We start from the raw sequence: 26613 nt of genomic DNA on the forward strand, positions 1-26613 counted from the left end.
GTGAGAGCAGGAGGCTGCAGTCACTGGTGTTGACTCATAGGTTGCATCCACTGGTGACACAGTGAGAACAGGAGGCTGCAGTCACTGTTATTAAGCCACAGTGAGAGCTGGAGACTGCACTCACTGGTGTTAAGCCACAGTGAGAGCTAGAGACTGCAGTCACTGGTGGTAACTCACAGGTTGCATCCACTGGTGACACAGTGACAGCGGGAGGCTGCAGTCACTGTTGTTAAGCCACAGTGGGACCTGGAGACTGCTGTCACTGGTGGTAACTCACAGGTTGCATCCACTGGTGACACAGTGACAGATGGAGGCTGCAGTCACTGGTGTTAAGCCACAGTGACAGCTGGAGACTGCAGTCACTGGTGACACAATGAGGGCTGGAGAGTGCATCTACTGGTGACACAGTGAGAGCTGGAGGCTGCAGTCACTGGTATTATGTCACAGTGAGAGCTGGATCCTGCAGTCACTGGTATTAAGTCACAGAGAGAGCTGGAGGCTGCAGTCACTGGTGTTAAGTCACAGGTTGTATCCACTGGTGACACAGTGAGAGCTGGAAGCTGCAGTCACTGTTGTTAAGCCACAGTGACAGCTGGAGACTGCAGTCACTGGTGACACAGTGAGAGCTGGAAACTGCATCCACTGGTGACACAGTGAGAGCTGGAGACTGCAGTCACTGGTATTAAGTCACAGAGAGATCTGGAGGCTGCAGTCACTGGTGTTAACTCACAGGTTGCATCCACTGGTGACACAGTGAGAGCTGGAGACTGCAGTAATTGGTGACACAGTGAAAGCCAGAGACTGCAGTCACTGGTGACACAGTGAGAGCTGGAGACTGCAGTCACTGGTGTTAACTCACAGGTTGTACCCACTGGTGACACAGTGAGAGCTGGAGGCTGCAGTCACTGGTGACACAGTGAGAGCTGGAGACTGCAGTCACTGGTGTTAACTCACAGGTTGTACCCACTGGTGACACAGTGAGAGCTGGAGGCTGCAGTCACTGGAGACACAGTGAGAGCTGGAGGCTGCAGTCACTGGTGGTAACTCACAGGTTGCATCCGCTGGTGACACAGTGAGAGCTGGAGACTGCAGTCACTGGTGGTAACTCACAGGTTGCATTCACTGGTGACACAGTGACAGATGGAAGCTACAGTCACTGTTGTTAAGCCACAGTGAGCACTGGAGACTGCAGTCACTGGTGGTAACTCACAGGTTGCATCCATTGGTGACACAGTGACAGCTGGAGACTGCAGTCACTGGTGACATAATGAGAGCTGGAGACTGCAGTCACTGGTGACACAGTGAGAGCTGGAGGCTGCAGTCACTGGTGGTAACTCACAGGTTGCATCCACTGGTGACACAGTGACAGCTGGAAGCTGCAGTCACTGTTGTTAAGCCACAGTGACAGCTGGAGACTGCAGTCACTGGTGGTAACTCACAGGTTGCATCCGCTGGTGACACAGTGAGAGCTGGAGGCTGCAGTCACTGGTGACTCAGTGAGAGCTGGAGACTGCAGTCACTGGTGACACAGTGAGAGCTGGAAGCTGCAGTCACTGTTGTTAAGCCACAGTGACAGCTGGAGACTGCAGTCACTGGTGGTAACTCACAGGTTGCATCCGCTGGTGACACAGTGAGCGCTGGAGGCTGCAGTCACTGGAGACACAGTGAGAGCTGGAGGCTGCAGTCACTGGTGGTAACTCACAGGTTGTACCCACTGGTGACACAGTGAGAGCTGGAGGCTGCAGTCACTGGAGACACATTGAGAGCTGGAGGCTGCAGTCACTGGTGGTAACTCACAGGTTGCATCCGCTGGTGACACAGTGAGAGCTGGAGGTTGCAGTCACTGGTGACACAGTGAGAGCTGGAGACTGCAGTCACTGGTGGTAACCCACGGGTTGCATCCACTGGTGACACAGTGAGAGCTGGAGACTGCAGTCACTGGTGGTAACTCACAGGTTGCATCCATTGGTGACACAGTGACAGCTGGAGACTGCAGTCACTGGTGACACAGTGAGAGCTGGAGACTGCAGTCACTGGTGGTAACCCACGGGTTGCATCCACTGGTGACACAGTGAGAGCTGGAGACTGCAGTCACTGGTGGTAACTCACAGGTTGCATCCATTGGTGACACAGTGACAGCTGGAGACTGCAGTCACTGGTGACACAGTGAGAGCTGGAGGCTGCAGTCACTGGAGACACAGTGAGAGCTGGAGGCTGCAGTCACTGGTGGTAACTCACAGGTTGCATCCGCTGGTGACACAGTGAGAGCTGGAGACTGCAGTCACTGGTGGTAACTCACAGGTTGCATTCACTGGTGACACAGTGACAGATGGAAGCTACAGTCACTGTTGTTAAGCCACAGTGAGCACTGGAGACTGCAGTCACTGGTGGTAACTCACAGGTTGCATCCATTGGTGACACAGTGACAGCTGGAGACTGCAGTCACTGGTGACATAATGAGAGCTGGAGACTGCAGTCACTGGTGACACAGTGAGAGCTGGAGGCTGCAGTCACTGGTGGTAACTCACAGGTTGCATCCACTGGTGACACAGTGACAGCTGGAAGCTGCAGTCACTGTTGTTAAGCCACAGTGACAGCTGGAGACTGCAGTCACTGGTGGTAACTCACAGGTTGCATCCGCTGGTGACACAGTGAGAGCTGGAGGCTGCAGTCACTGGTGACTCAGTGAGAGCTGGAGACTGCAGTCACTGGTGACACAGTGAGAGCTGGAAGCTGCAGTCACTGTTGTTAAGCCACAGTGACAGCTGGAGACTGCAGTCACTGGTGGTAACTCACAGGTTGCATCCGCTGGTGACACAGTGAGCGCTGGAGGCTGCAGTCACTGGAGACACAGTGAGAGCTGGAGGCGGCAGTCACTGGTGGTAACTCACAGGTTGTACCCGCTGGTGACACAGTGAGAGCTGGAGACTGCAGTCACTGGTGTTGACTCATAGGTTGCATCCACTGGTGACACAGTGAGAGCAGGAGGCTGCAGTCACTGGTGTTGACTCATAGGTTGCATCCACTGGTGACACAGTGAGAACAGGAGGCTGCAGTCACTGTTATTAAGCCACAGTGAGAGCTGGAGACTGCACTCACTGGTGTTAAGCCACAGTGAGAGCTAGAGACTGCAGTCACTGGTGGTAACTCACAGGTTGCATCCACTGGTGACACAGTGACAGCGGGAGGCTGCAGTCACTGTTGTTAAGCCACAGTGGGACCTGGAGACTGCTGTCACTGGTGGTAACTCACAGGTTGCATCCACTGGTGACACAGTGACAGATGGAGGCTGCAGTCACTGGTGTTAAGCCACAGTGACAGCTGGAGACTGCAGTCACTGGTGACACAATGAGGGCTGGAGAGTGCATCTACTGGTGACACAGTGAGAGCTGGAGGCTGCAGTCACTGGTATTATGTCACAGTGAGAGCTGGATCCTGCAGTCACTGGTATTAAGTCACAGAGAGAGCTGGAGGCTGCAGTCACTGGTGTTAAGTCACAGGTTGTATCCACTGGTGACACAGTGAGAGCTGGAAGCTGCAGTCACTGTTGTTAAGCCACAGTGACAGCTGGAGACTGCAGTCACTGGTGACACAGTGAGAGCTGGAAACTGCATCCACTGGTGACACAGTGAGAGCTGGAGACTGCAGTCACTGGTATTAAGTCACAGAGAGATCTGGAGGCTGCAGTCACTGGTGTTAACTCACAGGTTGCATCCACTGGTGACACAGTGAGAGCTGGAGACTGCAGTAATTGGTGACACAGTGAAAGCCAGAGACTGCAGTCACTGGTGACACAGTGAGAGCTGGAGACTGCAGTCACTGGTGTTAACTCACAGGTTGTACCCACTGGTGACACAGTGAGAGCTGGAGGCTGCAGTCACTGGTGACACAGTGAGAGCTGGAGACTGCAGTCACTGGTGTTAACTCACAGGTTGTACCCACTGGTGACACAGTGAGAGCTGGAGGCTGCAGTCACTGGAGACACAGTGAGAGCTGGAGGCTGCAGTCACTGGTGGTAACTCACAGGTTGCATCCGCTGGTGACACAGTGAGAGCTGGAGACTGCAGTCACTGGTGGTAACTCACAGGTTGCATTCACTGGTGACACAGTGACAGATGGAAGCTACAGTCACTGTTGTTAAGCCACAGTGAGCACTGGAGACTGCAGTCACTGGTGGTAACTCACAGGTTGCATCCATTGGTGACACAGTGACAGCTGGAGACTGCAGTCACTGGTGACATAATGAGAGCTGGAGACTGCAGTCACTGGTGACACAGTGAGAGCTGGAGGCTGCAGTCACTGGTGGTAACTCACAGGTTGCATCCACTGGTGACACAGTGACAGCTGGAAGCTGCAGTCACTGTTGTTAAGCCACAGTGACAGCTGGAGACTGCAGTCACTGGTGGTAACTCACAGGTTGCATCCGCTGGTGACACAGTGAGAGCTGGAGGCTGCAGTCACTGGTGACTCAGTGAGAGCTGGAGACTGCAGTCACTGGTGACACAGTGAGAGCTGGAAGCTGCAGTCACTGTTGTTAAGCCACAGTGACAGCTGGAGACTGCAGTCACTGGTGGTAACTCACAGGTTGCATCCGCTGGTGACACAGTGAGCGCTGGAGGCTGCAGTCACTGGAGACACAGTGAGAGCTGGAGGCTGCAGTCACTGGTGGTAACTCACAGGTTGTACCCACTGGTGACACAGTGAGAGCTGGAGGCTGCAGTCACTGGAGACACATTGAGAGCTGGAGGCTGCAGTCACTGGTGGTAACTCACAGGTTGCATCCGCTGGTGACACAGTGAGAGCTGGAGGTTGCAGTCACTGGTGACACAGTGAGAGCTGGAGACTGCAGTCACTGGTGGTAACCCACGGGTTGCATCCACTGGTGACACAGTGAGAGCTGGAGACTGCAGTCACTGGTGGTAACTCACAGGTTGCATCCATTGGTGACACAGTGACAGCTGGAGACTGCAGTCACTGGTGACACAGTGAGAGCTGGAGACTGCAGTCACTGGTGGTAACTCACGGGTTGCATCCGCTGGTGACACAGTGAGAGCCGGAGGGCTGGACATAGATTTCAGACACCGAATGGAGATAGAGCCGCTGGACCAGGGCAGTGGGAGAAGACTATAAACATTATAATCTCATTGGCCTTTGACCCTCAAGCCTCAGAATCTATTTGGGGGCTGTAGTGTCTCAGCTCCTTGGCCCAGAGTGTAACACACAGCTGCTATCCCACGGCTGCTGCCTCCCTGCCCTGCTGTGGGGCGGGCTGCAGGGGCCGAGACCCGGGGCTTCCGTTTCTAGCGACCCCAGGGGTCACCCCTGCTTCTGCCCCGTCCCTCCGTGCTGCTCCCACCCTTCTCCCTCACCCCTCCTCCCTTCGCTCTCCTCTCTCACCCTCCTCTCTCCTCCCTCACCCTCTTCTCTCCTCCCTCACCCTCCTCTCTCACCCTCCTCTCTCCTCTCCTTCTCTCTCCCGCTCCCTCTCCTTCATCCCTGCTTCTGACCCGTCCATCCGTGCTGCCCCCACCCTCCTCTCTCCTCCCTCACTCTCTTCTCTCCTCCCTCACCCTCCTCTCTCCTCTCCTTCTCTCCCCCGCTCCCTCTCCTTCATCCCTGCTTCTGACCCGTCCATCCGTGCTGCCCCCACCCTCCTCTCTCCTCCCTCACCCTCTTCTCTCCTCCCTCACCCACCTCTCTCCTCTCCTTCTCTCCCCCCACTCCCCTCCTTCACCCCTGCTTATGACCCAGCCCTCCCTGCTGCTCCCACCCTTCTCTCTCCTCTCCTTCTCTCCCCCCACTCCCCTCCTTCATCCCTGCTTCTGAGCCATCCCTCCGTGCTGCTCCCACCCTCCTCTCACCTGGCCCCTATATTTCTCCCTCCTGCTCCATATCCTCCTTTCTCCTCCCTCCTCTCTCCTGCTCTCCATCCGTTCTTCTGTTCCCCATCCTCCTCTCTTGTTCCCCTATACTCCTTTCTCCTGCTCCCCATCCTCCGCTCCTGCTCTCCTCCCTCCTCTCTCCTGCTCCCTATCCTCCTGCCTCCTGCCCCCTATCCTCCTCTCTCCTGCATCCTTCTCCCCACCCCCCTCTCTCCTACCCCTATCATCCTCTGTCCTTCGTATCCTCCTCACCCCTGTTCCCCTATCCTTCTCTCTTCTGCTGCCATTCCATCTCTCCCTCTTCCCTGCCCACCTCTCTCCTGTTCCTTATCCTTCTGCCCCCTATCCTCCTCTCTCCTGCATCCTTCTCCCCATCCCCCTCTCTCCTACCCCTATCCTCCTCCTCTGTCCTTCGTATCCTCCTCACCCCTGTTCCCCTATCCTTCTCTCTTCTGCACCATTCCATCTCTCCCTCTTCCCTGCCCACCTCTCTCCTGTTGCTTATCCTCCTCTCTCCCGCTCCCTATACTCCCCTTTCATGTTCCTTTTCCTCCTCTCTCCTGCTCCCTGTCCTCCTCCCTCCTTCCTATCCCCCTCTCTCCTGCTCCCCGCCCACCTCTCTCCTATTCCCCAGTCATCTCTCGTGCTTTCAGCTCTGCTCACTCCACCCTCCTCTCCTCCTGGTTCATGCTCCCCATACTCCTCTCTTCTACATCCATCTTCAACCACCTCCCCTGCCTCCTGCTCAGCAACCACTTCTCACCTCCCCCGTGCATTTTACCCCATTCCCTCACCCTTCTTCCCACGTCCTCGCTTGCCCCCCCCCCCACCCCCCGTCAAGATTCCCATCCTTTTTTACCCCCTGCTTCGATCTTTCTATCAACTCTCCCTTCCTTGTCCCTATCTTTCTTGCTTCTCCAATCATTATCTCCTTGGCTTCCACCCAGTGCTTAATTTGTGCTTGTTTCTTCCTGTGCTGAGCACCGCCACTCATTTTCTGCCTCAAACATTTGCTGCGAGAAAAAGACATATAGGAAAGACGGAGAAAGAAAAAAACGAAAAAGTGTCACAATGGGAGAAAGTAGAAAGTTGCAAGAGTGAGCTGAAGGGGCAGGGAATGGCTGTAAATGGATTAAGAGGCCCGAGATGGCTTCAGGATTACGCTGCCTCAGTATTCCGTGCTCGCACATTTAAATGTAGCAGCCGCGGGTTTAAGAGGAGAGCTTTGGGCACCGGCACGTTTTTATTTACAAATTAAGCACTTCCACCCTCTGTTTCTTGTGCCTCATACGTCTCACGAGTTCCCTGGCATGTAACACCGAAGGGGTAGGTGGTGCGCTAAGGGCAGCATTTCAACTGTGACCAAGGCACTGAATTACAGGTTTGGGTTAAGGCCCCCCCACCCTGTGCTGTTCTGCGCCCTCACTCAGAGCGCTGGGGCCATGTGGCTCGAACCAGCTCCCCATGGGACGTCCATATTACACTGTAATATTTACTAGGCGTCTCACACTTGCTCCTGAGAGCCTCTTCGTCCGTTTACTCGCATCCGTAATAGGATGCAGGCGCACATAGAAATAGGTGCCCGTATCAGCATAGGCCCACGAACCCATTGGTCGGGTTTGAAAAGCACTGATGCACAATTTGGGTTACAGATGGGGCCGCACAAGAGTCTGGAGATCCTTCCATGGTACAGAGGAACTGGAAAAACCAGGGATGTGCGTCTGGGGCACTTCCAGAAACTGGGGCCTAGTATTCTGACCTCAGCAGTGGCTGTGGCCTGTTACATAGTCTCAGCCATGATCCCTCTCAACGAATATAGGATGTCTGTGTGTTTGTGAGCCCCTGAGTAGATGCACATAACACAGATAATGGGCGGTAGGGCTGAAGGATATATTGTTCCACCTACTCCTGAAGCAAGTCTTGTGATTTTAGGGCATGTTTTGGCTCTGTGAATTGTAATACAACCATAAATCTGTACCTTTTTTTGAAAAATCAAAAACAGATCTGGAGCTAAGATGCAACATGAGTTTAAAAGGCTAAAGCTGAAGTGAAATTCGTGTTTTATACATTGCTTAAAATGGAAAAATAGAAGTGCAGGTACTCTGTTTCTGAGAAGTGCTGCACTCTCCAATTAAAAGCATTAGTGAGGTACTCTCCCTCTCAAAATAGAAAAGTGCTGGTACTCAGTACCGGATAGTACCGGCCCATTTGAAGCACTGGTTTTATATTACCTTAATAGTAGCTTATGAATATGAAATACATTGTGCCTGAAAGTGCATTGCAAGGAAATGTGTGACCCCCACTCTATTCACACCTTCATGGCCTCTGCCAGCCCCTGCCTCATAGGACTGCCCTCCCAGTGCCCTGGCAGGAGAGGGGCAGCTCATGCATGTTTTCCTCCAGACCATCTGTGATTCAGTACATTCCAGTGACATCTTTTGCTTTCAGAAATGTGAAAGGAAACTGGGACCTCTGGGGTTGTTTTGTTGCCACAGAGCCCCACAGGACAGGAAATACATCACTTTGCTGCAAAACTGTGGGTGGGCTAGGCCTCATCACCATTTACTGACTGAATTCTTTGTTTCTTCTGTGTTATGAAACATATGTGAGGTTTAGAGTGTAGGGAATTTGTTATAAGTCGATCAGTCATCAATATAGGATTGTTGGAATGGAGAAAATGTGTGCTTGCGTTTTGATGAGAGTATTTAGGAGATCTTATTCGATTCACCAGGTGTGGGTAACAATCTAGGAATGCCTTTTAAAAATGGAGTTTCCCATTTTCTCTGTTTATACTATCTTGATGGTATAAAGCAGTGGTTCCCAACCTGTGGGCCGGGGACCCCTGGGGGTCCGCAAAGCCTACTCAGGGGGTCCGCGGCTGCAAAAAAATGTAATAATATTAGGTCCCAGCTATCAGTAATGACTCCTTGGGGGTCCCCGTGTTCCAATAATGATTCAGTGGGGGTCCCCGGGGTCCATTATTGATAAAATGGGGGTCCACAGAAGTCAAAAGGTTGGGAACCACTGGTGTAAAGTGCTTAATGCTTTTAGAGAGATTTCAGAGTCCTTAATTTACAAACAATTTAGGGAGTACTTGGTTGCCCGAAATCCTTAGTGGTCAATCCTACAGGAACAGTTGGACATTGATACCCAGGTGAGCCACTAAAATTGCTACAATTAGACTGTGATCAGCTGGAATATGGGCTAGGTCCTAAAACATCTAGCAGGTTCCCATTCACTTTAAAGTGCTTAATAATGTGGGACGGCCATTTTAGAAATGAGTTCACCATGAGTATTTCTACAGAGCTTTTCCAGCACTTTTCAAACAGAACATGCCGAAGGCAATGGCACTATCCGATTGGATGGTGTGGCCAATGTGTTTTGGATAGGCTTGACATGGGCGCGGCACTGCATAGAAGTTTATGATTGGATTCTAAAACTGCAGTAAGAACAGAAATACCTTTCCCTAATTTGCAATTGCAAAGATCTACTGTATTAATGATGCAACAATAGTTATTGGGGCTACAACACATATATTACAGAATTGGCTCATTCCACGTATTTCAACATTGGAAGATATCATTAAATACTAGTCATATATGGCGGTTTCGTACACAAACATGCAGTAAAAAAAAAACAAAGACGAGCAAGAGAGCTAATGAAAAATGGTCTTTGCGTATATCTTTAACAGACTGTGTGTGAAGAATTTAATAATAATTTCAATATCTTAGATAAAATTGTGTGTGTGTGTCTCGGCCCCATAGTTTGTCTCTCTCTTTGCTCATGTGTAAATATGTGTGGTTTGGTGGTTGGGTGGCAGATTCCATTCCCCTATGATCTAGAACAAGAGTATTCAGCTGGTAACATGTTTGATGTTACTTAATAATTCAATGGCATTTTAATATCTGATGGGAATTTATTTTTCAGCGGTGTAGTTATTGTATGAAATGGTATAGATTATGCCCCACACTGTTTTTTTGTACAATAGGGTGTGTTTTGTCATTCTTCTTTATTTAAGATCACCTGTTAATTTCCTTATTTTAATGATTGTTTAACTAGTAAATGTTGTTACGGTGTGTGTTGCTTTATATGTTTTTTTGTATCATTCAGCATATATTTCAGGAAATAACTCCTTCTGTATCAGACTAGTTCCTCATGAATTAAGTAACTGAGGACCTCATTTAAGTCATTTAAGGATTGCAAATATTGGCCATACATGTATCAAAATGTCCCATCTACCAATCCCATGGGTCCCTCGCTCCACTTTGAAATCCGGGAGTCGGTTAGTTTCTAATGTAAAGCCTCAGTTGGATCCTCAATTGGAAACCTTTGGCTGGCCAATCATGAGCCAGCGATCGCCTTGCTTAAATTGAACCTTCTAGTGGATAGAAACAAGCTTAATCTCCCACCTAAGAGTACATCATGTACAATCGCCGTCAATAAGGGTTACGGAATGTCCCTTTGTTTGATGAAGTCTGGTTGTGATGTAAAACCTATTGTGACATGTTCAGCATCCTTAAAACTCACCTCCTAAACCCCAGTGTCTTTACCCAGCGTAATATCTAGTTTCTTGTCACCTTACAATCCCTTGAATTTCCTATAAATTTACAGTGAAAAAACGCTGTAGACATTCCAGTACCCCATGTATTATATCTAATTAATTACTCAGGAAATCTGGCAGCGTTACGTCACCAAAGAGTTCTGTGACATCATAATAGTAAGGCCACGTGCTGAGCTCTGCTAATGCTTTTTGGTAAGAGCTAGCATCAGGAATGCAAGTGACTTCACACTTTCCATACGTAGCCCATGGGCATTTGTCAGGAGCATGGCAAGGGTGGATAGGATCAGGGCAATTGCCATTGTGAGGTGGGGGGCTGAATTATGCAGCAGATGGTATGCTATGAGGCAAATTGGGTAAATCTATAATAATGTGGAAAACACTGCGGCCAACTAATTTCATAATTACATTTACCCTGATATTGAGTCAACAATGAGTTCTGTGCCATATAATGGACATGACACTGGACCAGTGTTTTACATAAACAAAGAATTTGTATGTGGTTTATAAAATCCTCATAAACTATAGTTGGTTTTATATATCAATGCAATCGTATGTAGCAATGTCCAGGAAAGGTTATTTTATCTTAGAAACTACTGTGTGTGATTAATGTGCACTCTGCTTATTTTGTTTCTTTCGGGAGGAGGATGCTCAGTATTTCATTTTTAGGTCTGCTTGATTATGCAGCGGCCTGTGCACCTATTGTTACCAATTCTTTAAAATATACATAAACTGGATTTTGCCTCCACCCACAGGAGAATATCTCTTTCTGTTTGGTGTATCATTCCCCTGCTTATTGAGTGTTTGCCCTGCAAAGCATGTGGGACTCGGTCTGTATATATGGATGTGGTGTTTCTTTAGTGCAGACCTTGCCGAAGGTAGCAGAGCACTGAACAGGGTCGAAGGCTTGCCTGCAGTCAATAAGTGACAGAAGAGCTAGCTGGTTTGTGGATTGTTACTGCAAAGTGGCGTAGTGTTCTTTAAAGAGATTTGTCTTCAACTCTTACCTTAATTAGAGCAGCGTGGATATATGCAGATGTTGTTCCAGATCCTGGGTGTATAGATGGAAAAGGCCTCCTGCTTCATTTTTTGTTTTTTACACTTCTTGGTCTGCAGTCTCATGGTGTCCTGGCTTCAGGTGTGCCCAGCGCCACCAGAGTCGGTGGGTGAGCTTGTCTGCAAGATTAGCGGTGGTGCTAGTCGTGATGGCTTTGTAAATGTTGCAGCTGGTTTGAAGCTGGTGGAGGCCATCGGGGGTATCCAGTGGAGTTCCATCAACTCTAAACTTACATCACCTATACTGAACCTGATCATATTCACTACCAACTGCGTGCACTACCACAACCAACGTTCTAGATCACCACCGCACACATGGATCAACACCCCAGTCTATTGTATACCATGACCTACACTCTACCATTCCTACCCTTTACATCACCAACTTACACCTTTGCTGCCATCTACACCCTAAGCCACCATCTCAAGTAAAAACCCTACACGCGCACATACATGCCGGAACAGGTTCAGCATTTTCAACATTGCCTACATGAGCCCCCCAGTTGTGGCATTATAGGGAAACTGTTACAGAGGTTTTGCGTTGGGTACAGGTACTTTACTGGCAAGTCCCACCAGACAACCATTGCCAAAGTAAATGAATGAATATGCGCATATGTAGATGGTGCCTTGGTGCCCTCTTGTAGTTTCTGGTAGGTTCTAATGTATCTTTCTGTCTTACCAGGTACAATGGTTTGGTGACCAGCCAGCGTGCCAACGGGATCATCGCCATCTGCTGGGTCCTCTCCTTCATCATCGGCCTCACACCCATGTTGGGCTGGCATGCCAAGATCGAGGACGGGTCCCACAGCGGCAATTGCAGCGAGTCCATGGTGGAGTGCCTCTTCGAGAAGGTGGTGACCATGGACTACATGGTCTACTACAACTTCTTCGCCTGCGTGCTGGTGCCACTTCTGCTCATGCTGGGCATCTACCTGAAGATCTTCATGGCCGCTCGCCGCCAGCTCAAGCAGATGGAGAACAAGATGGTGCACGGTGGGCGCTCGCGCTCCACTCTCCAGAAGGAGGTGCACGCGGCCAAGTCGCTGGCCATCATAGTAGGCCTCTTCGCCGTCTGCTGGCTTCCCTTGCACATCATCAACTGCTTCACGCTCTTCTGCAAGCAGTGCCCGCGCCCTCCACTCCTGATCATGTACGTGGCCATCATCCTGTCCCACTTCAACTCTGTGGTCAACCCGCTCATTTACGCCTACCGCATCCGGGAGTTCCGCCTGACCTTCCGCAAGATCATCAAGCAGCACATTCTAGGGAGCAAGGAGTCCTTCAGGACTAGCACGCCCAGCACGCGCGCGTCCATCCATGGCGGAGAGGATGGGACCTCAGTGAGGGACAGCGGCTACTCACTGAACTTCTACGTTAATGGCCACGTTGGTGCTTCCATTAGGAGTGGAGGCACTCCGGACCAAACTCAAAGAAGGGGGCGTCCAGAGAGGCCGCAAAATGGGCTGGCAGAGGGCTTAGGGACAAACGGACACATCCTGGAAGCTGTCCTCCGAGACGATGTATCCGGAAGTTTGGTGCAGGACGGTGCCACCTGCGTGGAGAATGGCTCCAGTTGGCAGACGGTAGACATTTCCTGATGACCTCGGTCTCATCTCATTGGTGCATCAGTACATCTGGATTCCCATTGGCTACCTCGATAGAAGGCGGGGAGCTTGAAAGATGGGAGAGTGGCTTCATGCTGCTCAGTCAAAAGACACAGCATCCTTGGGTGCAATAAAGCAGCCATGTCGTTGTTTTTCCTGAGCACGCGGATGGCAATTGCAGATACTGGGCATCAAGGGGCAATTCCGCTGTCGGTGTTTTTTATTCCAGGTGAGATCTGAGTAAGTCCTTCTCACCCACCTTTTCACTCGGTCAGCTCTGTCACTCTCGGTGGCACAACTACAGAACTCCCATGTGAGGACCGGAATGTCTGACACTGTGGGTGAAGCGCCAAGCGTTCAGCCATTGAAGGACTGATTAAGGAGGCTGAGCGCCAGAAAAGCTTGCACATCACATGCGCTGCATCTGTTCGCCTCTAGGCGCTTCCAGCCCGTGCAGGATACTGTTAGCTTTGAGAACAGAAGGGATGTGGGGTGACATAAATTCTGCAGCGCCAGTTATGTTGGTTTTGTTCCATGCTTTCTCACTCTGAGACACACACCCACACACACGAGTGCGCACACTAGCTCACAAACATGCACAGTGATAAGAGGTAGGTCACAACATTGTGTGCCAAGTGATGGAGCCGAGCTGGCGGTCCAGCACTTAAATGCGCTGGGGTCCTTTCCAGGGTAATTGCTGATTGGCTGTGTGCAATCAAGAAATCCAGGGGCCAACGCTGAGGTTGCCATCTCTGTCGGTGACGTCACGCAAGGCAGCATTCCGTCGATGAGGTGCCCAGGAGAGGTGGCGCTGTGTCACGTGCTAACACAGATGGCAGACCGAATTAGTAACATGTCAGAACCAAGTGGCAGGCTCGATTGGTATCCTGCCCGCTCAGGTGCGGTCTGAAACGATGAGGGGCCTGTAGATGTGACAGCCAGTTATGGAAGGCGGGGAGGCAATGCCAGCTTGTAGCGGTGTGAGTCGGGCTTAGGGTGACCAGATCTTGAGAACCAAAAACGGGGACATTTTGCAAAAATAGAAGGACTAAAGTTTTACATCAGTGTAGTGGCGCGGAATGACAGCTCTCATCAACCTAGGAACACAGAAGAGGCACTATGAAAAGACATAAAATGTAATTTTAAAAATCAGCATCATACTTGTTCATTACACTGCTTACTTATAACAGCTGCTAACTAGTACAGCTTCAAAGCACCTAAAAGTGCCTTTCATAGTTTTTCAGTCGATCCCGTCTAAAAACCGGGACATAAGCCAAAGTTACCGAAATCTGTCAACAGCTGGTGAAAAAGGGGGACTGTCCCGGCAAACCCGGGACGCTTTGTCACACTAGTTTATGCTAGGAGCGGTGGTAACGCAAGTGTATAACATGCTAAGAGGTAGGGGGTCTGAAAACACCCTAATGCAGCTGGGATGATAGTCACAATTGGGTTTGTGCCAACAGAGGTGCCAACCCGCCCAGGCCTGAGGTGGTCAGCTGTCAGGTAAGGCAGATTTGCAGATCACCATCAGATCTGAATCTGAGTTGTCGCTCCAGTGTCACAAATACCTTTTCGACAGAGCAGAAGCCTGGAGGGGGGAGGGGGTACATTGATAGCAGTGGCCGGAGTGCCATTCATGTCAGCGCTGACCCATCCTCCTCCCCAGCCCACGAGGCAGCCCCCCACCCCCTTTTGCTGACCTTTTCTGAAAGGTCATGCGGGAGGGTCCCGGGGCGATAGGCCGCTGTGCGCCCCTGGTGATCAGAGCTGCAATTGCAATGACAGAGCATGGAGGGGTTGGGGGTAGTGTGAGGAGTTGGGGGTACAGTGTTCCTTTCCTTAACTCTCCGAGGTAAAGAAAACAGTGCGCCGAAAGATGGGAGTGTCAGGGGTCAAAGGTCAGGCTAGTGTATTGAATTATTGATTGACGTTAAGGTAAATACGCCCCTCGCCCTTCCCTGACAGCTGGCATTCCGCTGATGTCACTCCCCTCTAGGGGGGGCAGTGCCTACCTACGCCCTTCCTTCCAGGCCTAACGTGTCTCTCTAGCGCTTTCTCTTTCTCGGCTTTACTCTCTCCGGCTCCATCTGCCCCAGTGCCGCATGTGCCCATGTGCGGCGCACACTGAGCTGCAGACCGCGGGCAATGCACCTGCGCGCGGAGCATATCTCATTCTTATAGCGCTTGGACAGCGGCGCTACCTCGAGGCGGGATAAATGCCTGCGATAAAACATGCACATTACAACCCAGGGGCATGATTGGCACCTGTCTGTCAGAGGGCAGCTTCCGGGCACAGTGCAGAATAACAGTTGCAGATTTTGAGAGCAGAGCTCCCCCCGAGGGTCTGAGAGCTTGCGCAGTGTACAGGCCTCTGGCAGCAGGGATGTCGCTCAGTCACTGCTTGCAGGTGCATGAAAATCACACCATTGGGCAGCAGTGTTCTCCTCTAAAGGGTTATTTGCAGGTGCAGTGCACCGCTATGCGGTAGATGCCCCCCCCCCCCCCCAACCCCCCCCAGTGGCCACCTCCCGGGGCATGCTTGATAAACCTCCCCATGGAATGCTTAAAGCAGGAGGGGAAGAGGGCGAAGGGTCCTTCAACACGTGCCGAAGGGGGCCAGTGGGGGGGCTCTATTTTCTAGTGCTTGGTAGTGTGAGTGATGCTAGGCCCCTGAGAATGAAGTGTGATGTCCCCTGTGCCGGCGGAAGAGCCTTCCTTGCGGTATCAGTCTGGCGTGAGTTCGTGTGTGTACGTGTCAGTAGCGCCTTGACAAGTTAACAGACAGGAATGGGCCCAGCGGTGGTATTTCACTCCTGTCACTAGCCTACCTGGAAAGGCGCTAATTATTTTGTTCTCGGTGGCTGTGAAGGAGCCGTTGTGAGCTTGAAGCCGTGCGCTTTTAAGGTGATTGCCTTGTGTTGACTGAGATGCGCTTGCTGAGGTAGCGGCTGAGGTACTGGCCTACCGGGACCTGAGGGTGATTATCATAACTGACCCCGCCCCAGTCCCACCCGCATTCCATAGACACCTAGTCATGGGTGAAAGCGCCCCTTCCCGTTAACATTTCTTGGCGCTTGACCCACAGCTCCTCGCCCGTGCAGTTCCCTTTTCACTCCTAGTGGTTAAAGGCAGGGTTAGTGGTTTCCGGGAGCCTCTGGTTTTGACTGTCCCAAAGGGTTCTCCCTGAAGGCGGGAATGCCCTGCGTCGGGGTTGCCCCAAAAGGACCCTCTGCGAGATCTGTTCAACCTCAGTACTTTCATAGATACTGCAGCCTCTACTCTTCCCCAGGGCGGTCCCAAAGTAGTCATTTGCAACACATGTCATGCCTCAGTACTCTCATTGATACTGCAGTAATAGTCTCCTCCAGGGGTGTGCCAAAGCTGTCATTTCGAACATCTGCGTCGAGCTCAGTACTGTCATTAATACTGCACTGATATTCTCCTCAGGTCTGTCCCAAAGTTACCACACATGCCCTTCCTCAGTGCTCTCACTCATGCCGCAGTAATACTGTCTTCCAGGAGTGTCCCAAAGCCGTCATCTCCAACACCTGCCCCGGCTCTGTACTCTCACTAATACTGCAGTAATAGTATCCTCCAGGGGTGCCCCAAAGTTATAATTTGCAACACATGTCCTGTTTCAGTACTCTCACTGATACTGCAGTAATACTCTCCTCTAGGAGTGTCCCAGAGTTATCATTTGCAACACATGCCTTGCCTCAGTACTGTCATTAATACTGCAGTAATATTCCCCTCAGGTCTATCCCAAAGTTATTACACATGCCATTCCTCAGTACTCCCATTGATATTGCAGTTATACTCTCCTCCAGGGGTGTCCCTGAGTTATTTGCACCACTTGCCCTGTCTCAGTACTGTCATTAACATTGCAGTAATATTCCCCTCAAGTCTGTACTAGAGTTATTACACCTGCCTTTCCTGAGTACTTCCACTGATACTGCAGTAATACTCTCCTCCAGGGGTATCCCAGAGTCATCATTTGCAACATATGCTCTGCTTCAGTACTGTCATAAATGCTGCAATAATACTCCCCTCAAGTCTGTCCCTAAGTTATTACACATGCCCTTCCTCAGTACTCCCATTCATACTACTGTAATAAATACCCCCGGGGCTGTCCCAAAGTTATTACATGTGCCCTTCATCTCCACTCTCATTAATACTGCAATAATATTCCCCTCAGTTCTGTCCCAAAGTTATTACACATGCCCTTCCTCAGTACTCCCACACTCTCCTCCAGGGGTGTCCCAAAGTTATCATTTCCAAAATCTGTCTCCCCTCAGTACTGTCATTAATACTGTAGTAATACTCTCCCCAGTTCAGTCCCAAAGCTATCACACATGCCCTTCCTCAGTACTTTCCTTGATACTGAAAGAATTCTCTCTCCGGGCAGGCCCAAAGTGATCCTTTCTACTGCAGGAATACTCTCTACCAGGGCTGTCCCAGGGACTTAATAATCTTCTACTCTTCTCCCCACTTTCCTTGACGCTGCAAGAATAATCTCTGCCAGGACTGTCACAGGGAACTCGGGAAAGACCTGCCCAATTTGCCACTGTCTTTGGCACTGCAGAAATACTCTCTGCCAGGACTGTCACAGGGTCTTTTGTTGATCTGTCTGTTCTCGACGTTGTCCTTTGCTTTGCAGGAATACTATCTACCAGGCCTGTCTTATCAAAGATCTCTCAATCTCTCCACTGACCTTGACAGTGCAAGCATTTCCTGTAGCAGGGATGTCCCAAATGTTTTGTTGTTGTTGATCTGTCCTGTCTCACTGCGGTCCTTCTCACTGCAGGAATACTCTCTACCAGGGCTGACACTGGTGACTCAGCAAAGACCTGTCCACCTCACTGCCGTCCTTCGCACTGCAGGAATACTCTCTACCAGGGCTGACACAGGTGACTCAGCAAAGACCCGTCCACTTCAGTGCTGTCCTTCGCACTGCAGGAATACTTTCTACCAGGGCTGACACTGGTGACTCAGCAAAGACCTGTCCACCTCACTGCTGTCCTCACTGCAGGAATACTCTCTACCAGGGCTGACACAGGTGACTCAGCAAAGACCCGACCACCTCAGTGCCGTCCTTCGCACTGCAGGAATACTCTCTACCAGGGCTGACACAGGTGACTCAGCAAAGACCCTTCCACTTCAGTGCTGTCCTTCACACTGCAGGAATACTCTCTACCAGGGCTGACACTGATGACTCAGCAAAGACCTGTCCACCTCACTGCTGTCCTTCGCTTGCAGGAATCTACCAGGGCTGTTACAGGAATTTAATAACGACCCGTCCAGGTCCCCACTGTCCTCCCAACTGCAGAAATATTCCCTACTGGGTATGTGCCAAGGGGTCTTCACTCAGATCTGTTCTGTGTCACTGCTGCCCTTTGCACTGCAGGAGTACTCTCTACCAGAGCTGTCACAGGCAACTCTGCAAAGGTCTGGTGATGTCACCTCTGACCTTGACACTGCAGGACTACTCTCTACCAGGGCTGACACAGGCACTTATTATAGCATTACATGAATACTCTCTACGAGGGCCGACACAGGCACTTATAGATTCGTCCACCCCACTGCTGTCCTTAGCCCTGCAGGAATACTCTCTACCAGGGCTGACACAGGTGACTCAGCAGAGACCCGTCCACCACACTGCTGTCCTTAGCACTGCAGGAATACTCTACCTGGGCTGACACAGGTGACTCAACACATACGTGCTCACCTCACTGCTGTCTATACTGTAGGAGTACTCTCTACCAGAGCTGGCACAGGTGACTCAGCAAACATCCGTCCACCTCACTGCTGTCCTTACTGTAGGAGTACTCTCTACCAGGGTTGACACAAGTGACTCAGCAAAGATCCGACCACCTCACTGTTGTCCTCACTGCAGGAATACTCTCTACCAGGGCTGACACAGGTGACTAGGCACAGACCCGTCCACCTCACTGTTGTCCTTACTGTAGGAGTACTCTCTACCAGAGCTGACACAGGTGACTCAGCAAAGACCTGTCCACCTCACTGCTGTCCTTGGCACTGCAGGAATACTCTCTACCAGGGCTGACACAGATGACTCAGCAAAGAAACGTCCACTTCAGTGCTGTCCTTCGCACTGCAGGAATACTCTCTACCAGGGCTGACACTGATGACTCAGCAAAGACCCGTCCACTTCAGTGCTGTCTTTCGCACTGCAGGAATACTCTCTACCAGGGCTGATACTGGTGACTCAGCAAAGACCTGTCCACCTCACTGCTGTCCTTGGCACTGCAGGAACTCTCTACAAGGGCTAACACTGGTGACTCGGCACAGACCTGTCCACCTCACTGCTGTCCTTCGCACTGCAGGAATACTCTCTACCAGGGCTGACAAAGATGACTCAGCAAAGACACGTCCACCTCAGTGCTGTCCTTCGTACTGCAGGAATACTCTCTACCAGGGCTGACAGTGATGACTCAGCAAAGACCCGTTCACTTCAGTGCTGTCTTTCGCACTGCAGGAATACTCACTACCAGGGCTGACACTGATGACTCAGCAAAGACCTGTCCACTTCAGTGCTGTCCTTCGCCTGCAGGAATACTCTCTACGAGGCTGACACAGATGACTCAGCAAAGACCCGTCCACTTCAGTGCTGTCTTTCGCACTGCAGGAATACTCTCTACCAGGGCTGACACTGGTGACTCAGCAAAGACCCGACCACCTCAGTGCCGTCCTTCGCACTGCAGGAATACTCTCTACCAGGACTGACACAGGTGACTCAGCAAAGACCCTACCACCTCAGTGCCGTCCTTCGCACTGTAGGAACACACTCTACCAGGGGTGAAACTGGTGACTTGGCACTGACCTGTCCACCTCACTGCTGTCCTCACTGCAGGAATACTCTCTACCAAGGCTGATACATGCACTTATCGTGGATCCGCCCGTCTCACTGCTGTCCTAAGCACTACAGGAATACTCTCCACCGGTTCTGACACAGATGACTCAGCAAAGACTCGTCCATCTCACTGCTGTCCTCACAGCAGGAATACTCTCTACCAAGGCTGATACATGCACTTATCGTGGATCCGCCCGTCTCACTGCTGTCCTAAGCACTGCAGGAATACTCTCCACCGGTGCTGACACAGATGACTCTGCAAAGACTCGTCCATCTCACTGCTGTCCTTGGCACTGCAGGAATACTCTCTACCAGGGCTGACACAGGTGACTCAGCAAAGACCCGACCACCTCAGTGCCGTCCTTCGCACTGTAGGAACACACTCTACCAGGGGTGAAACTGGTGACTTGGCACTGACCTGTCCATCTCACTGCTGTCCTCACTGCAGGAATACTCTCTACCAAGGCTGATACATGCACTTATCGTAGATCCGCCCACCTCACTGCTGTCCTTACTGTAGGAATACTCTCTACCGGTGCTGACACAGATGACTCAGCAAAGACCTGGCCATCTCACTGCTGTCCTTCTCACTGCAGGAATACTCTCTACCAGGGCTGACACAGGCACTTATTATAGCATTACATGAATACTCTCTACGAGGGCCGACACAGGCACTTATAGATTCGTCCACCCCACTGCTGTCCTTAGCCCTGCCGGAATACTCTCTACCAGGGCTGACACAGGTGACTCAGCAGAGACCCGTCCACCACACTGCTGTCCTTAGCACTGCAGGAATACTCTACCTGGGCTGACACAGGTGACTCAACACATACGTGCTCACCTCACTGCTGTCTATACTGTAGGAGTACTCTCTACCAGAGCTGGCACAGGTGACTCAGCAAACATCCGTCCACCTCACTGCTGTCCTTACTGTAGGAGTACTCTCTACCAGGGTTGACACAAGTGACTCAGCAAAGATCCGACCACCTCACTGTTGTCCTCACTGCAGGAATACTCTCTACCAGGGCTGACACAGGTGACTAGGCACAGACCCGTCCACCTCACTGTTGTCCTTACTGTAGGAGTACTCTCTACCAGAGCTGACACAGGTGACTCAGCAAAGACCTGTCCACCTCACTGCTGTCCTTACTGTAGGAATACTCTCTACCGGTGCTGACACAGATGACTCAGCAAAGACATGGCCATCTCACTGCTGTCCTTCTCACTGCAGGACTACTCTCTACCAGGGCTGACACAGGCACTTATTATAGCATTACATGAATACTCTCTACGAGGGCCGACACAGGCACTTATAGATTCGTCCACCCCACTGCTGTCCTTAGCACTGCAGGAATACTCTCTACCAGGGCTGACACAGGTGACTCAGCAGAGATCTGTCCACCACACTGCTGTCCTTAGCACTGCAGGAATACTCTACCTGGGCTGACACAGGTGACTCAACACATACGTGCTCACCTCACTGCTGTCTATACTGTAGGAGTACTCTCTACCAGAGCTGACACAGGTGACTCAGCAAAGATCTGTCCACCTCACTGCTGTCCTTACTGTAGGAGTACTCTCTACCAGGGCTGACACAGGTGACTCGGCACAGACCCGTCCACCTCACTGTTGTCCTTACTGTAGGAATACTCTCTCCCAGGGCTGACACAGGTGACTCGGCACAGACTCGTCCACCTCACTGTTGTCCTTACTGTAGGAGTATTCTCGAGCTGACACAGGTGACTCAGCAAACATCCGTCCACCTCACTGCTGTCCTTACTGTAGGAGTACTCTCTACCAGGGTTGACACAAGTGACTCAGCAAAGATCCGACCACCTCACTGCTGTCCTCACTGCAGGAGTACTCTCTACCAGGGCTGACACAGGTGACTCGGCACAGACCCGTCCACCTCACTGTTGTTCTTACTGCAGGAGTACTCTCTACCAGGGCTGACACAGGTGACTCGGCACAGACCCGTCCACCTCACTGTTGTTCTTACTGCAGGAATACTCTCTACCAGGGCTGACCCAGGTGACTCAGCAAAGAAACGCGTGTTTCGTCACAGCAGGAATCATGCTGTACTGTCTCACTTCTGTCCTTCGCACTGCAGAGATATCCTCTACCAGGACCCCACACCTGGTTGTCACAGGACACGGATCCCGGTTTACAATCACTGACCTGCACACTGTATGTACAAAGTACTACCTTTTTAATTTAAAGTTCGTTTTTTTAATTATAAGTTATACAGAGATTGTATTCTATCGTTTTTACCTGTACATAAGAGAGTCGAGATGTTTCCTGATTTTATTGGGGTGCCGGGCAACTTCTGCGCCTAATTCTCTATGAACTGAACAAAGTATTAAAGATTGTGTTGTTTGTGACCTGCACTGATACCGAGCCAATGCCTTGCTACAATGTGTTTTTTTAATAACATATTAAAATGTATTCACAAAAATAATCACTTGTGAAAGTCTCGCCTCATTGGGGAAAGGGAACAAGAGTTGAAATTTACACCTCACCCTTTTTTTTGGAGCGAGGTTGATGCCTCCGGAAGGTTGCACAGGCGTAGCTACGATTGGTGCAGCAGGTGCAGTGGCGCCGGGGCCCATTGAACCATGATAATGGCTGCGTTTTACTGCCGTAACAGCAATCAAAGGCACCATTTTCCTTGCTTGCATCAGAGTCCGTGGCATCCTTGCTACGCTACTGGAAGGTTGGCGTGGATGAATGTGTTAATGTGACAAGTAAGAGGCCGAGGGAACTATCGTTCATTCACAGCTGCCTCATGTCCTGGGGCCTTGGGGCACGCACGTCCTGACCCTTAAGAAGGAAACAATCTCTGGCCAGACCCTCTTGATGGCAGCATTTCATCAAAATCACAGGGAATTTGGAAGCCATACACAACTTTTAACTCTGGTGACATCACACGAAGTGACATAGCAAACCTCTTTACCTTCTTCTCTTTTTCTTTGTATGCTTTATTTTTATAATTTGAGACAATATGTTAATAAGCAGTTGATTGATAACAGACACAAAGAAATGCTGGCAAAGCCAAGGGAACTGACTCCACTATTCTACTGCATAGAAACCCAGGCATGCACAAATGTTATCTGAATGCGTCAGCACAGGGGTTCCCAACCTTATGACTTGTGAGGACCCCAACTTTATCATTACTGGAACCCGTGGACCACCCTGGATCATTATTGGAATCTGAGGACCCCTCAATGAGTCATTACTGGAAGCAGGGGACCCCCCCTGGACCCTTATGGGAATCTGAGGACCCCTCACTGAGTCATTACTGGAAGCCGGGGACCCCCTTGGATAATTATTGGAATCTAGGGACCCCCTCACTGATTCATTACTGGAACCCGTGACCCCCCCCCCCCCGGATCATTATTGGAATCTGGGGACCCCTCACTGATTCATTACTGGAGCCCGTGGCCCCCCCTTGGATCATTATTGAAATCTGGGGACCCCTCACTGAGTCATTACTGGAAGCCGGGGACCCCGGCTTAAACATTGTTGATGAGCTGAACTGCAAAACAATACACAGAAAATGCAGAAACAAGTATTCAATCAATTACATGCACAAATAACACATGTTATTTAATTTTAAAACTTATAAAATAAAAAATAAACATTCTAATTTTAATAGGAAGGTCGGAGCTTTTATAAATTGAATTGAAGTTACACATTGTCCGTACTATATTCTTTTCGATGCACTTTCACTGCTCCCTCAAATCAATCTCAGGATAGAAATGTATATTTTAGCCTCCAATTTGAAATTCCTTGACATTTACAGTACATTTAAAAATGTCCAGTTGTACGTTTAGCCACCTTATGTATATACACTTAATTAATCTGTTAATATTAATTTTCTAAGTAGCCACGGACCCCCGGAGGAGGCTTTGCGGACAACCAGGTGTTCATGGACCACAGGTTGGGAACCACTGCGTTAGCATATTAAAGTCAGGCCTACTAGCTTTGCTAATGCTGGGCATCTCAAAGTGAGCAACATAGGCAATCAGTACACAGTTTGTTACTAGGTGTCTCAACAGTGAGTAGCACAAGCCTACAGTACACTATGCATCCCAACTGTGAGTTGTACAAGACTGCAGTACCACAGGCTGTTACTAGGAGTACCAAGAATGAGCAGCACAAGCATTCAGTGCACAGGATGTTACTGGGGGTCCATAGAGTGAGTAGCAAATGCCATCAGTGCACAGCCTGTTACAAGGTGTCCTGATCGTGAGCAGCACAAGCCTGCAGGACCACAGGATGTTACTAGGTGTCCCGAGAGAGAGCAGCACAAGTCATCAGTGCACTGGATGTTAGAGGGTATCCAAAGAGTGAGCAGCACAAGCCATCAGTGAACAGGATTTAAACCAGGTGTACAGAGAGTGAGCAGCACAAGCCATAAGCACATAGGATGTTACTGGGTGTCCAGGGAGTGACCAGCACAAGCCATCAGCGCACAGGATGTTACTGGGGGTCCAGAGAGTGAGCAGCACAAGCCATCAGCGCACAGGGTGTTACTGGGTCCAGAGAGTGAGCAGCACAAGCCGTCAGTGCACAGGATGTTACTGCATGTCCAGAGAGTGAACAGCACAAGCCACCAGCACACAGGATGTTGCTAGGTGTCCAGAGAGTGAGCTGCACAAGCCATCACTCACAGGGTGTTACTGGGTCCAGAGAGTGAGCAGCACAAGCCGTCAGCGCACAGGATGTTACTGGGGGTCCAGAGAGTGAGCAGTACAAGCCATCACTCACAGGATGTTACTGGGTGTCCAGAGAGTGAGCAGCACAAGCCATCACCCACAGGGTGTTACTGGGTGTCCAGGGAGTGACCAGCACAAGCCATCAGCGCACAGGATGTTACTGGGGGTCCAGAGAGTGAGCAGCACAAGCCGTCAGTGCACAGGATGTTACTGGGTGTCCAGGGAGTGAGCAGCACAAGCCATCAGCGCACAGGATGTCACTGGGCGTCCAGGGAGTGACCAGCACAAGCCAACACTCACAGGGTGTTACTGGGGGTCCAGAGAGTGAGCAGCACAAGCCATCAGCACATAGGATGTCACTGGGCGTCCAGGGAGTGACCAGCACAAGCCGTCAGTGCACAGGATGTTACTGGGTGTCCAGGGAGTGACCAGCACAAGCCATCAGCGCACAGGATGTTACTGGGTGACCTGACTGTGAGCAGCACAGGCCCTCTGTACCACAGGCAATACTAGGCATCCCTGCAGCTCCACAGGCTATTACTAGTTGTCCCGAAAGTGAGCAGCACTAGCTATCAGTGAACAGGGGCCACTAGGTGTCCCTATAGAGAGTAGCACAAACCATTAGTACATAAGCTGTTACTAGGTATCCTCGGAGAGAACATCACAAACCATCAGTCCACAGGATGTTGCTAGGTGTCCAGAGAGTGAGCTGCACAAGCCATCACTCACAGGGTGTTACTGGGTCCAGAGAGTGAGCAGCACAAGCCGTCAGTGCACAGGATGTTACTGGGGGTCCAGAGAGTGAGCAGTACAAGCCATCACTCACAGGATGTTACTGGGTGTCCAGAGAGTGAGCAGCACAAGCCGTCAGTGCACAGGATGTTACTGGGGGTCCAGAGAGTGAGCAGCACAAGCCATCACCCACAGGATGTTACTGGGGGTCCAGAGAGTGACCAGCACAAGCCATCACTCACAGGGTGTTACTGGGGGTCCAGAGAGTGAGCAGCACAAGCCATCAGCGCACAGGATGTTACTGGGGGTCCAGAGAGTGACCAGCACAAGCCATCACCCACAGGATGTTACTGGGGGTCCAGAGAGTGACCAGCACAAGCCATCAGCGCACAGGATGTTACTGGGGGTCCAGAGAGTGACCAGCACAAGCCATCACTCACAGGGTGTTACTGGGTGTCCAGGGAGTGACCAGCACAAGCCATCAGCGCACAGGATGTTACTGGGGGTCCAGAGAGTGACCAGCACAAGCCATCACTCACAGGGTGTTACTGGGTGTCCAGGAAGTGACCAGCACAAGCCATCAGCACATAGGATGTTACTGGGTGTCCAGGGAGTGACCAGCACAAGCCATCAGCGCACAGGATGTTACTGGGGGTCCAGAGAGTGAGCAGCACAAGCCATCAGCGCACAGGATGTTACTGGGTGTCCAGGGAGTGACCAGCACAAGCCGTCAGTGCACAGGATGTTACTGGGTGTCCAGGGAGTGACCAGCACAAGCCATCAGCGCACAGGATGTTACTGGGTGACCTGACTGTGAGCAGCACCGGCCCTCTGTACCACAGGCAATACTAGGCATCCCTGCAGCTCCACAGGCTATTACTAGCTGTCCTGAAAGTGAGCAGCACTAGCTATCAGTGAACAGGGGCCACTAGGTGTCCCTATAGAGAGTAGCACAAACCATTAGTACATAAGCTGTTACTAGGTATCCTCGGAGAGAACATCACAAACCATCAGTCCACAGGATGTTGCTAGGTGTCCAGAGAGTGAGCTGCACAAGCCATCACTCACAGGGTGTTACTGGGTCCAGAGAGTGACCAGCACAAGCCATCACCCACAGGATGTTACTGGGGGTCCAGAGAGTGACCAGCACAAGCCATCAGCGCACAGGATGTTACTGGGGGTCCAGAGAGTG

General features: G+C 50.9%; 1 protein-coding gene across 1 annotated transcript in view; it reads left to right on the forward strand.

Moving 5' to 3' along the window:
* Positions 1-14408, forward strand: part of ADORA2A (adenosine A2a receptor) — a 107476-nt gene extending 93068 nt beyond the window's left edge. The window contains exon 4 of the mRNA XM_069215115.1: positions 12179-14408. Within this exon, the coding sequence (XP_069071216.1) occupies positions 12179-13094 (916 nt within the window). The 3' untranslated portion in view covers positions 13095-14408. The remainder of the gene's footprint in view (positions 1-12178) is intronic.
* Positions 14409-26613: the final 12205 nt, after the last annotated feature.

Source organism: Pleurodeles waltl, chromosome 11, assembly GCF_031143425.1.
Source record: "Pleurodeles waltl isolate 20211129_DDA chromosome 11, aPleWal1.hap1.20221129, whole genome shotgun sequence".
In the NCBI taxonomy this organism is placed as follows: Eukaryota; Metazoa; Chordata; class Amphibia; order Caudata; family Salamandridae; genus Pleurodeles; species Pleurodeles waltl.